General features: G+C 43.2%; 1 protein-coding gene across 3 annotated transcripts in view; it reads right to left on the bottom strand.

Annotated features, from left to right (window-relative positions):
- Nucleotides 1-948, bottom strand: part of PDE9A (phosphodiesterase 9A) — a 91,752-nt gene extending 90,804 nt beyond the window's left edge. For all 3 annotated transcript variants that reach the window (XM_050936611.1, XM_050936610.1, XM_050936612.1), the window contains exon 1: nt 627-948. In XM_050936611.1, the coding sequence (XP_050792568.1) occupies nt 627-695 (69 nt within the window). In that variant the 5' untranslated portion in view covers nt 696-948. The remainder of the gene's footprint in view (nt 1-626) is intronic.
- Nucleotides 949-12,531: the final 11,583 nt, after the last annotated feature.

Genomic DNA, 12,531 nt, shown 5'->3' with positions numbered 1-12,531 from the left:
AGATCAGGGAAAGCATCTTCCTCTATGTTCTGTATAGCACTGAGCACACAAACAATATCTGAAGTTTTGATAAAAGTTTAATGATATGGAAGAAGGACTTTGCCAATGTTATTGGGGATCCCTACCTGATGCTACAGATACATAATACACTATAATAATGAAATAGCTTCCCATACCATTTAAAGTGTATTTTAAAATGTCTTCCTGCCATTAATATCGGTGTGCTAGACAATCTCAAAATAATGCAACATAGCTTCTTTTCCAGTTACTATTGATCATGTGAAAACCAGGAAAGCACCTTTCCACATGCGAAACTTTGCAAACACGTAGAGCAATCCTGGAAGACTATTAAATCAGGAATTCTCTCTCTCACACACACACACACACGCACGCGCGCCCTGAAGCACAGAGTATCCTAATTGCACTTTAAAAAATCTCCCAAACCCTATATTCATTTGCAAAACAGAAGTTACTCAAGAGCATTTTGCAAAGAGTCAAGATCCATGCCAGAGCTGAATATAAACATCTTTCATAGCTTATAGGTCACATACTAAATACAGCCTGCCATCATTATTGCTGCTGCTTGCTGAAAGAGACACCAGTTTGTGAAAAATAAGAAAAAGTACCTTTTGAATTCTTCCATCAATATCCAAATAAATACACTTGGGTCGGTAAGTTGAGGAGCCGGATCCCATCTTGTTACAGTTGGAACTTTTACCGTACTTTCTCAGTGTCAGCTATATAGCAGGAAAAAGAGATTAGCCAAACAACGCTGAGCCACCTCTGCCAGATCCTTTAGTGTCTTTGCTCTTCCATATACCACAGTCTTATGCTATGAAGATCCCTCCTCTAACATGCATGCATTTTGCTGTGGCTGTGTGTGCGCGTGCCCCCTCCTCTTAGTTTTTCTTTTCTCTGACTCCAGCTGCCTTGGACAGGGAAACACAAGCTTCAGATCCTGTCTTCAAGTGCCCTCCCGATTCCCATAGCAACCCCCTTTGATTTCAGAGCTGGGAGCCTGTGGGCAATCAATCTGTAATGCTGTACTGGAGAGCGGGGTTTGATTAGTTGCTTTCAACACACAAGACAAAGTACCACTTGTCACTGGGAGAATCCTCTACATTAGACTGCAGTCAGTGTCACTTATTGTTATGGTGAAATGGAAACAGAATAATCAATTAACATCTATCCTTTCAGTTGCCTTTCTATGCATTTTAAGAAGTGTGACAGACTCCCAGCTGCACTGAACGCTGACACAACCCATTTTAAAAACACCATGTAGCCAGAGCTGGGACTGACCCAGCTAAAACTAAGTAGTTTCATTTATATACCGCCTTTGTTATCATTGCATTGAACACAAGCCAGGCAAGAAAGAGTTACAGTAATAAAGTCTGCAGAAAACAAATCCTGCCTGTTGCTATTGACTAATGTCCTAAATGCAATTCCTCTGTTTAAAAGAAATTTAGGTAAATGTTAAGTACTCCGGGAAATGTGTACCATATCTGAAAACACAGTCTGAAAACTGGAGGGAGCAATACATTTGCTGTTTGATTCTAAGAGAACTCCAAATGCCATCTGCTGAATGTCCGTCTTGTTTTCCATTGTCAGTGTCTATGGGGAACAAGAACAGTGGCTGGTAATTCTCCGTGGCAGCATGAAGAGACTTTGAGACAGCGATTCCTCTGACTTCACAAGGCAGACATGATCAGGCAAGCTGTGAGCAGGCAGTGCTGCTGGAAATAGCGCATTAGGTTACTTTTATTTCTAAGTGCTTTCTGCGGCTTTTAGTGCTTCTGCAGCTGAGTTAATAAAATATTTCACTGACTTTTGTGTGGCAAGCTGAGAGAAACTATGGAAGATGTGAAATGGTGGATGCACTGAAGGCCCAAATCTGTCTCTCTGATTCACCTGATGGCCCTTATTGTATGAGCTGATGTTAATGGGACTACTTGTGTAGTGAGGCACTCCTCAGTTATGAGTAAAGGGGTCAGAATGGGCCCTAAGTAACTGAGGAAGAGGACCATGGACAGAGTCAAAAGTGAGTCAGAACCTGCAGGCCTTATTCAAGCAGAACTCTCATGGATTTAAGTAGGAGCTTTGCCCAAGTAATAAGTGCAGATCAGACCCACAATTGTATCAATACCACCCTAATAGTGTCAGCAGACAATCTTTATAAATGATGAGCTAGAAGTCTTTATAAGATCTCAGAGTTTAGTAAAACACTTTTATTAGAAGGTCTGCTCTTGTATTTCATAATCTCATTGTAGTTTTATAAAAGTTGGTTGAAGATAAGCAGATTTTTTAAATTCTCTTGTAACAAACTTCATGACAGATCAGGAGTAGGATTTGAATCCTGGCCATTTAGTACCAAACTATACAACTCCAATACTTGAAATAATGGAAAACCTCCATTACAAAGCAGCAGTAGTAGGCTGTTATTTATAGGGTAACTCCTGGAGGAAAGGGGCATGACACACAGTTTAGCAACATGTTTCACTTTCCCTGCTGATTTGTTTAGCACATTATTCTGTTACTGAGGCTCACATGCATCATTATATATTCAACCAATAATCTTGGGTATTAGTTACATCACTCACCTGTTTTTGTGTTTGTCTAGTTTGATCAGTCCTCTGTTCTTTTCAAAACACTTTGAGCTGGAGAGAACCACCCCTTATCCCAAGCATCCAAACAAATGGAACATGTCTAGGTTAGCATTCAGAAAAATGCAAGAAGTTCCTCCAGTTCTCAGTTCAGTTCAATTCTGTCCATGCATGTGTAAGTGGGGGAATGATTCCGCTATTGTGAGGAACTTTGCTGCTTTATACACTACCCCGGTGAAATGGGCTAGCAAAAGGATCTGAGTCAGGGGTGGACAAACTATGGCCCAGGGGCCACATCTGGAGAGCAGGGTCCAGGGCTTGCCCCACTCCGCATATCTCCCAGAAGCAGCAGCAGCACATCCCCCCTCTGGCTCCTATGCATAGAAGCAGCCAGGGGGCTTCGCATGCTGCCCCTGCTCCAGGCGTCAGCCCTGCAGCTCCTATTGGCCAGGAACCACGGCCAATGGGAGCTGCAGGAGTGGTGCCCCTGGCTGCCCTACCCCAACCCCCTGCCCGAGCCCCGATTCCCCTCCTGCCCTCCAAACCCCTTGGTCCCACCTGGCGCACCCTCCTGCACCCCAAACCCCTTATCCCCAGCCCCACCCCCAGCCAGAACCCTCACCCCATCCCACACCCCAACTCTCAATTTTGTGAGCACTCATGGTCCATCATACAATTTCGATACCCAGATGTGGCTCTCGGGCCAAAAAGTTTGCCCATCCCTGATCTGAGTCCTTGCTTCCACTTCCTTTACCCAGAGGCCTGCCTGATCCCAAGGGCTCCCCTTCCACTCTCCTGTGTGGCAGAGTCCTCATAAGCCCAACAAGGCTGGGCCCAGGATTCTTGGGGGGATCAACCCCCAACCGTGTTGTGGTCACTTAGGGCAGAGGCTAGGGTGTCCCCGCTCTTGGGTGCTCTCTGGAATGTAAGAGAAGTTCAGTCTGTTCCTCACAAGTCCCAGGCCTCCTTCTCAGGCCCTGGCTGTGCTGCAGGGATGCTGCAGGCCAGACATTTGCTCTGGCAGTGGCCACATGCCCTCAGGCTCTAGGTGGCAGGACCCTTCTTCCCAGCGTTGCCCCTGCCCTGTCGGGGTTATGATCCCCCTCCAAGTGTGGCCTGCCAGGCCTCTTGGTTGGGGGCATCTCCCTGCATTGGGCCTGCTGCCCAGGGTCCCCCTCGCTCTTCCCAGCTGCTCCCCACACCCGGCTCCGGACTGCTCCAGCCCCAGCTCCACCACTCTGCCTCAGCTCCAGATCCTCTCTGCCTCAGCACGGCGGCTGCTCTGCCTCCAGCTCCCTGGGCTGCTTCTCTGGCCCCTCTGGCTCTGGTTGCTGCCGCTCTCCTCCCAGCCCAGGTCTGCTCTGTGGGCTCCTCCCAGCTCTGACCTGCTTCCTGGGCTGCTTTTTTGGCCCAATTCTGCTCTGCTCCCCAGCTCAGCTTGGGCGCCTGCTTTCTCCTTAGTTCTGCTTCACTCTGTCTGACCCAGGCAATTCCAGCTCACACAGAGGACAGGACCTGGGGCAATGGCCTCTTCCCATTGCCCCTTGGGACTGTCAGTCTCAGAGTCCTGATTTCCCATTGACCCTTCCCGTTACTTTTAGTGCTGGGAGCTAGCCAACCAAAGCACTCCCACTGAGTTTTAATAAGAGGACAACAGTCCTCTAACACATGCAACTTCAGTCAACTTCAATAGTATGTCTAACTACCTTTGAGCCTAGTTTTTATAACCTGACTTCTATTTTTGTAGAGACACTAAGAATTACTAATACAGCACCTCATCCAAACTCTCTCTACATTGAAAAGCACCATTTGCTTGAAACACTGGTGAATCATAAACATCAGTGATAAGAGACCTAAACAGTAGAGATGAGAGGTGACAGTCCATCTCTGACAGTATAGGGATTGTATCCAAAAGTACATTTTTGGTAGTGTTCTGTTCAATCTAGTTATAAATGTTCCAAGTGCTGGACTGATGGACCAGTTTCTTTGGTGAACTATTCTTCTGTCTAATGGATGTTCAGGTTAACGAATTTCTTCATAATATTCTGCCTAAATTTCCCCTCTGTTAACAGTGCCCCATCACTTCTAGTTGCATCGTTTTGTGCTAGCCTAAATAATTCTTCTCCTTCCTTGGTGCCTGATCCAAAGCCCACTGAAGTCAATGGAAAGACTCTACTGATTTTAGGCCATTGCGTCAGGTCCCTGTGCTTATATTGTTCATTTAGCAAATGCTTAGACTGAAAAAAACACCAGCTATTCCTAGCACTAAGTGTGCTAACATGTTTAAAAAAAAAAAAGCATGAAAATACAACAAAAACAAAAATAAACGAATAAAATAACTCTGAAAGCTCCCTACCCACATGACAGCAAAGATCAACCAGGTGACAGTTCCCCACCCCTCTATACAGCTCAGCCCTCCCTCAAAGCTCAAGAAAATAAATGAACCTTACTCTTCAGAATGTGTTGTAAATTCAGACTATTGTATGTGCGTACTGCAGATGGAGAAGTGATCACTTGGGTAGACACTCGCTAGCTTTGATCAAGCTAGTACACTAAGATTGTAGCATGACAGGCTAGCTGCCTGAACACATGCCTAGGTCAGGATTGTACTCAGGTGGCTTCGACTAGGGAGATGGGTAGTGAATTCCAAAGGCCAAGGCTGTCATAAGGAACCTACTGTCAGCTCCTCTGTCCTAAACCAAAAAGGACTCCAGCTAGAGTGTCTTTACTGGCTGTAGCATGGGGTGATAGGCAAGTTCCTAGCTCTTCAGGGATTTATATAGGACAAAAACCAACAACTTAAACATTTCAATTACAAAGTTCAGATTATTTTTCCCCAGAGATACGAGTTTACATTCATCAGTGTTGAACCTCGTTTCATTATTTCCTGCCCATATTTTGGCTCTCTCAGTCCTCACACAGACATGGCATCATTGGTGAATGTCCTGAACATGCTGTTTACTCTCTCTTCATGATCATTAATGAAGATGTGAAAAGATCAGACTAGAGGACCACCGTGGTCCATCTTGGCCTTAGAATCTATGATAAGCATGACTGAACCCAACACCAATCCCTTTGGTACCTCCATTGATCTCTCTTCTGACTTGATTGCCATGTACCATTTCCCTTTTCTTGTGGCTCTAGAATTAAAGAACGACTAAAGCCATCTAATCCAATTCCCTGCCCATGCATATTATTCCCTACTCTACAATTACCAGCATTTTGTCCTCCAGCCAGTTTCAAATCCATGTAACTGCATTCCTATCCCAGACAACTAGAAGTAATTTTGACAATAAGACTTCGGGCTTGTCTATGTTTAAAATGCTACAGTGGCACCACTGCAGTGTTTGAATGGAGATACTCCCCATGCCGACTGGAGGGGTTCTCCCATCAGCATAGATAATCCACCTCCTTGAGAGGCAGTAGCTAAATTGATGGAAGGATTCATCATCACTTTAGTGCACAGTCTGCATCAGATGTTAGTTCGGTTTAACTATGCTGCTCAGGGGTGTAGATTTTTTACACCCTTGAGCAACATAGTTAAGCCAACTTAATTTTCTAGTGTGGACCTCAGACCTTTGTGACATTGGGTTCAATCATCCTGCGCACTAAAGCTGTGCCCAGCAATCCTGGCAAGGGAGGCAAAGCCATCAAGGCCACCAAGGGGAAACCCCTGTACTTACAGAAGGCACTGCTGGTTCTCTAGCATTTATATAGGAAAGTTTTTAATGCTCCATCTGAAAGAGAGAGACAGAGAAGTGGAAATGGAAATGTAATTTCTGCCTCAGAAGCATGAAGGGCCAGACGCTGGTCTTAGCATGATTTGAACCAACTGTTTCAGGAAGTTTAGGTATTTCTTGGGATTAGGTTACCTAGCCATCCCTCTGGCTAAAGAACAGGGAGGTTATTAAAAATAAATCAAACATTTTTCTAGCCTATTTTGTATCTCTGCCTCCCATTTTGCTTCCTCTGCCTCACCTGTGTCTTTTCTCCAATTTCCAAGCTTCTACTATAAGCCTCTCTCAGGTCTGATTTTCACAGGTTCCCCTGAGGGCCTTGTCTTACTGTTTTAACTCTTCCATATTTTTTAACTTTCATTTATTCTAATGCATCATTTTCGCTGCCCCGAAGCTCAAAAATGTCCCTCTCACTATCCTCCCTGCCCCCAGTTATCTCTCTGAATCCTTTTTTCTCACTCCTCTCTCTTTCAGGGTTTTTTCCCCTCAGTTTCTTCACTCTCACTTCTAGATTTCCACCCCCACCCCCTTAATCTGTGTTTTAGGGCTTGTCTTCACAGGAAAGTGTTACACATTATACTGGGATCTTTATACTGGGCATAACACAGCCACCCCTTCCCATGTGTGGATACTGTTATTCTGGAATCAGAGAGGGGTTTTTTGGTTTAGCTTAAACCCCTTTAAATTCACACCTTCACTTATACCAGTACAACTTTCCCATGTAGACTAGCCCTTATGCTTTCTCTCCTCCCATCTCTTTTATGCCTTTGTCATTTCCCCCCTAGCCAGCACTGGAAACAATCACATTTGACACTGATTACACCCTGCTGAATCAGTGATCACAGAACATTTCTAAGATATCATTGCACCTGTCTGTCCAGGTTGCCAAGGTGTGTGTTCAAGCCTTCATCCTCTAGCACCTCTACTATTGGCACTAGCCACATTTCCCCCCTCCCTGCCAAAAATCCATTCAAAGGGCTGCTGCCAGGATCATCTTCCTGGCTCACTCCTTAGACCTCCTTACCCTCCTCTTTGTACTCTCCTTCACTAGCTCTCCCTGCTCCAGCCAAACTCCTCATCTTTGCCTTGAAGGCACTTCACCACTTAGTCCTCCACTATTGATCAGATCTATTCACTTAGTGAGACATCAACCCCCTCCTTTGCTCCACCAGTGACACCAGCCTCAATCCACTTCCCCCTTATGCAACTTTGCGTGTTTCCCCCTAGCCAGCCCTCTATGAGTGGGGGAAAAATACCCATTAAAATGTGCAGAGCTCCTTTAAATCCTTCCTTAAAACCTGCCTCTTCTGTGATGCTTACAAATCGCTATCATCTGGCATTAGTTTGGAAAGTGAAATTCTGAGACTTCTCCTTTCATAGCAATCTCTGTGGTATTGTTACCAAATCCCCCACCTCCACCCCTGTTTCTTACAAATGTTGTATGCAGTTTACCTTGTAGTTTGGCAGCTCTCTGGAGCTTTGACTATCTGCACTGATACTTGCCCTGTCCAGAGTCTAGCACAATGAGGCCCCAATTCTTGATCAGGGCTCCTAAATGTTACTATAACATAAATAAATACATAATGATGATTTAAAAGTGTAGCTTGTATACCATTTCATTGTCCTTTAGAACTACTACTTCACTAGCATACCAAAGACTGGCAGATGACAATTAAAGGGTTTTAGCACATGACAGCATCTAACTGGAACAGAGGGAAACAATCCCATAGTTGGGCCCCTCCTTTTAGATGATGTTGTGGTATCCTCTTGCACTGAGGATACCTCTCCGGGAGGGAACTCCAGTTGTTAGGAAGAGACAGGTGTTAGTAATGGGAGATTTGATCATTAGAAATATAGATAGTCTGTGATGACCAGGAGAACTGCATGGTGACTTGACTCCCTGGTGCAAAGGTTGCAGATCTCTTGAAACATCTAGATAGACTTATGCGTAGTGCTGGGGAGGAACCAGTGGTTGTGGTACATGTAGGTACCAGTCACATAGGGAAGGATAGGAGAGAGGTCCTGGAGGCCAAATTTAGGCTGCTAGGTAAAAGATTGAAGTCCAGGACCTCCATGGTAGCATTCTCTGAAATGCTCCCAGTTCCACGTGCAGGGACAGTTAAACAGGCAGAACTGCAGGGTCTCAATGCGTGAATGAGACAATGGTGTAGGGGGGAGGGGGTTAGATTTATTAGGAACTGGAAAAACTTTTGGGAAAGGGGGAGCCCATACAGGAAGGATGGGCTCCACCTAAACCAAAATGGAACCAGATTGCTGGCACTTAACATTAAAAAGGTTGTAGAGAAGTTTTTAAACTAAGGGCTGGGGGAAAGACAACAGGTGCAGAGGAGCACGTGGTTTGGACAGAGACATCCCTTAGGGGAGGATCTATTAGAGATTCTCTATGTCCTAGTGAGGATGGAAAATGAAAAAATACAGGCAGGATCTGATCAGAAACAGTCAAATAAAAAAAAAAGTCCCATTCAATTACATTGTGTAATGGTAGACAGCTAAAAGGAAACAAGATTTTAAGCTGCTTTTATACCAATGCTAGAAGTCTAAATACTAAGATGGATGAACTAGAGTGCCTGGTATTAAATGAGGCTATTGATAAAATAGGCATCACAGAAACTTGGTGGAATGAAGATAAGCAACGGGATACAGTAATACCAGGGTACAAAATGTATCAGAAGGACAGAACAGGTCGTGCTGGTGGGGATATGGCACTATATGTGAAAGAAAGCGTAGAATCAAATGAAATAAAAATCGTAAATGAATCAAACTGTACCATAGCATCTCTACAGATAGAAATTGCATACTCTAATAACAAGAATATAGTGGTAGGGATATATTACCAGCCACCTGATCAGGAGGGTGATCATGACTGTGAAATGCTCAGGCAGATTAGAAAGGCTATTAAAATAAAAAACTCAATAAATAATAAATAATAATAAATAATAATAATAATAATGGGGGATTTCAAATATCCTCATATTGACTCGGTACCTGTCACCTCAGGATAGGATGCAGAGATAACGTTTCTGGACACCTTAAATGACTGCTTCTCGGAGCAGCTGGTCCTGGAACCCACCAGAGGAGAGGCAATTCTTGATTTAGTCCTAAGTAGAGCACAGGATCTGGTCCAAGAGGTGAATATAGCTGGACCGCTTGGTAATAGTGACAATAATAGAATCAAATTTAATATCCCTGTGGCAGGAAAAACACCACAGGGCCCAATACTGTAGCATTTAATTTCAGAAAGGGGAACGACACAAAAATGAGAAGGTTAGTTAAACAGAAATTAAAGGGTACAGTGCCAAAAGTGAAATCTCTGCAAGCTGTGTAGAAACTTTTTAAAGACATCATAGTAGAGGCAAATTAAAAAACATAGTAAGAGAACCAAAAAAGAGTGACTGTGGCTAAACAACAAAGTAAAAGAAGCACTGAGAGGCAAAAAGGCATCCTTTAAAAAGTGGAAGTTAAATCCTAGTGAGGAAAATAGAAAGGAGCATAAACATTGGCAAATGAAGTTTAAAAATACAATTAGGAAGGCCAAAATGGAATTTGAGGAACAGTTAGCCAAAGACTCAAAAAGTAAAAATAAATTTTCTATTAAGTACATCAAAAGCAGGAAACCTGCTAAACAACCAGTGGGGCCACTGGATGTTCGAGGTGCTAAAGGAGCACTCCAGGATGATAAGGTCATTACGGAGAAACTAAATGAATTCTTTGCATCAGTCTTCATGGCTGAGGATGTGAGGGAGATTCTCAAACCTGAGCCATTATTTTTAGGTGACAGATCTGAGGAACTGTCCCAGATTGAGGTATCAGTAGAGGAGGTTTTGGAACATATTGATAAATTAAACAGCAATAAGTCACCAGGACCAGATGGTATTCACCCAAGAGCTCTGAAAGAACTCAAATACAAAATTGCAGAACTATTAACTGTAGTCTGCAACCTATCATTTAAATCAGTTTCTGTACCAAATGACTGGAGGACAGCTAATGTGATGCCAATTTTTAAAAAGGGCTCCAGAGGTGATACCGGCAATTACAGGCCTATAAGCCTGACTTCAGTGCCAGGCAAACTGGTTGAAACTGTAATAAAGAACACTATTGTCAGACATATAGATTAACATAATTTGTTGAGGAAGAGTCAACTTGGTTTTAGGAACGGGAAATCATGCCTCACCAATCTACTAGAATTCTTTGAGGGGGTCAACAAGCATGTGGACCAAGGGGATCCAGTGGACTTAGATTTTCAGAAAGCCTTTGACAAAGTCCCTCACCAAAGGCTCTTATGCAAAGTAAGCTGTCACGGGATAAGAGGAAAGGTGCTTTCATGATTGGTAGCTGGTTAAAAGATAGGAAATAAAGGTTAGGTATATAGAGTCAGTTTTCAGAATGGAGAGAGGTAAATAATGGTGTCCCCCAGAGGTCTGTTCTGGGACCAGTCCTATTCAACATATTCATAAACGATCTGGAAAAGGGGTAAACACTGAGGTGCAAAATTTGCAGATGATACAAAATTACTAAAGATAGTTAAGACTCAAGCAGACTCCAAAGAGCTACAAAAGGATCGTTCAAAACTGGGTGACTGGGCAACAAAATGGCAGATGAAATTTAATGTTGATAAATGCAAAGTAATGCACACTGGAAAACATAATCCTAACTATACATATAAAATGATGGGGTCTAAATTGGCTGTTACCACTCAAGAAAGAGATCTTGGAGTCATTGTGCATAATTCTGTGAAAACATTCACTCAATGTGCAGCAGCAGTCAAAAAAGTGAACAGAATGCTGGGAATAATTAAGAAAGGGATAGATACTAAGACAGAAAATATCATGTTGCCTCTACTTAAATCCATGGTTCTCCCACATCTTGAATACTGCATGCAGATGTGGTCACCCAATCTCAAAAAAAGATATACTGAAATTGGAAAAGGTTCAGAAAAAGGCAACAAAAATGATTAGGAGTATGGAACGGCTTCCGTATGAGGAGAGATTAATAAGACTGGGACTTTTCATCTTGGAAAAGAGACAGCTAAGGAGAAATATGATTGAGGTCTATAAAATCATGACTGGTGTAGAGAAAGTAGATAAGGAAGTGTTGTTTACTACTTCTCATAACACAAGAACTAGGGGTCACCAAATGAAATTAACAGGCAGCAGGTTTAAAACAAACAAAAGGAAGTATTTCTTCACACAACACACAGTCAACCTGTGGAACTCTTTACCAGAGGATGTTGTGAAGGCCAAGACCATAACAGGGTTCAAAAAAGAACTAGGTAAATTCACGGAGGATAGGTTCATCATTGCTATCAGCCAGGATGGGCAGTGATGGTATCCGTATCCTCTGTTTGCCAGAAGCTGGGAATGAGCGACAGGGGATGGATCACTTGATGATTCCCTGTTCTGTTCATTCCCTCTGGGGCACCTGGCATTGGCCACTGTCAGAAGACAGGATACTGGGCTAGATGGACCTTTGGTCTAACCCAGTAGGGCCATTCTTATGTGATAAGTCCCGGCAAAGTCTATGGGCCCAATTTTGCAAATATTTGCTAGAGGGTGTAGTGCTGCAAATAGTATCATCAACTACATTGACTTCAATGGAACTACTTACTGCAGTAAGCACTCTGCTCAGTAATAAGAGTTTGTAGGATTGGGGTCAAAGCTGAGGGTTTCAGCTATGGTGTGTGGGTGGAAGATTTTATTGTAGAGCACATCTGCTCTTGTACTATTTAGCAGAGTTTATCCTATTGCAGTTAGAGCTTATTATTACTAGTATAAATGTATGTATAATATACCATCTCTCAGCCCAAAAGGATCCCAAAGCACTTGATAATTTTAAACTGAAATATATACCAAGACCAGTGAAGTGGAAAACAGCAGCTGTTTCACAGCACACAGAAGCTCTAGAGAACAGTTTAGGACAGGAAATTAATAATACTGTATCCAACTATAAATTAAAGAGGGAATAGTGTAATCAAAGCTGGGTTTGGCCAGGACACTGAGGCTAACTCCCCTACTCTGGTAGTCCAAGCCCCAGTGACATTTTAGCTGAAAACAGACTTTAAAAACATATATAATACATTAGTAATCAAGAAAAAAAATGCAGAGTTTTTGCAGAATGAACACAGTGACGAATTACTAAACAAAGTGTAGGTTTCCGTGAATACGTTTACACGGCAA

The sequence above is a fragment of the Gopherus flavomarginatus genome, chromosome 1, assembly GCF_025201925.1.
Source record: "Gopherus flavomarginatus isolate rGopFla2 chromosome 1, rGopFla2.mat.asm, whole genome shotgun sequence".
Taxonomy (NCBI): Eukaryota; Metazoa; Chordata; order Testudines; family Testudinidae; genus Gopherus; species Gopherus flavomarginatus.
This window is presented reverse-complemented; position numbering and strand designations above follow the sequence as displayed.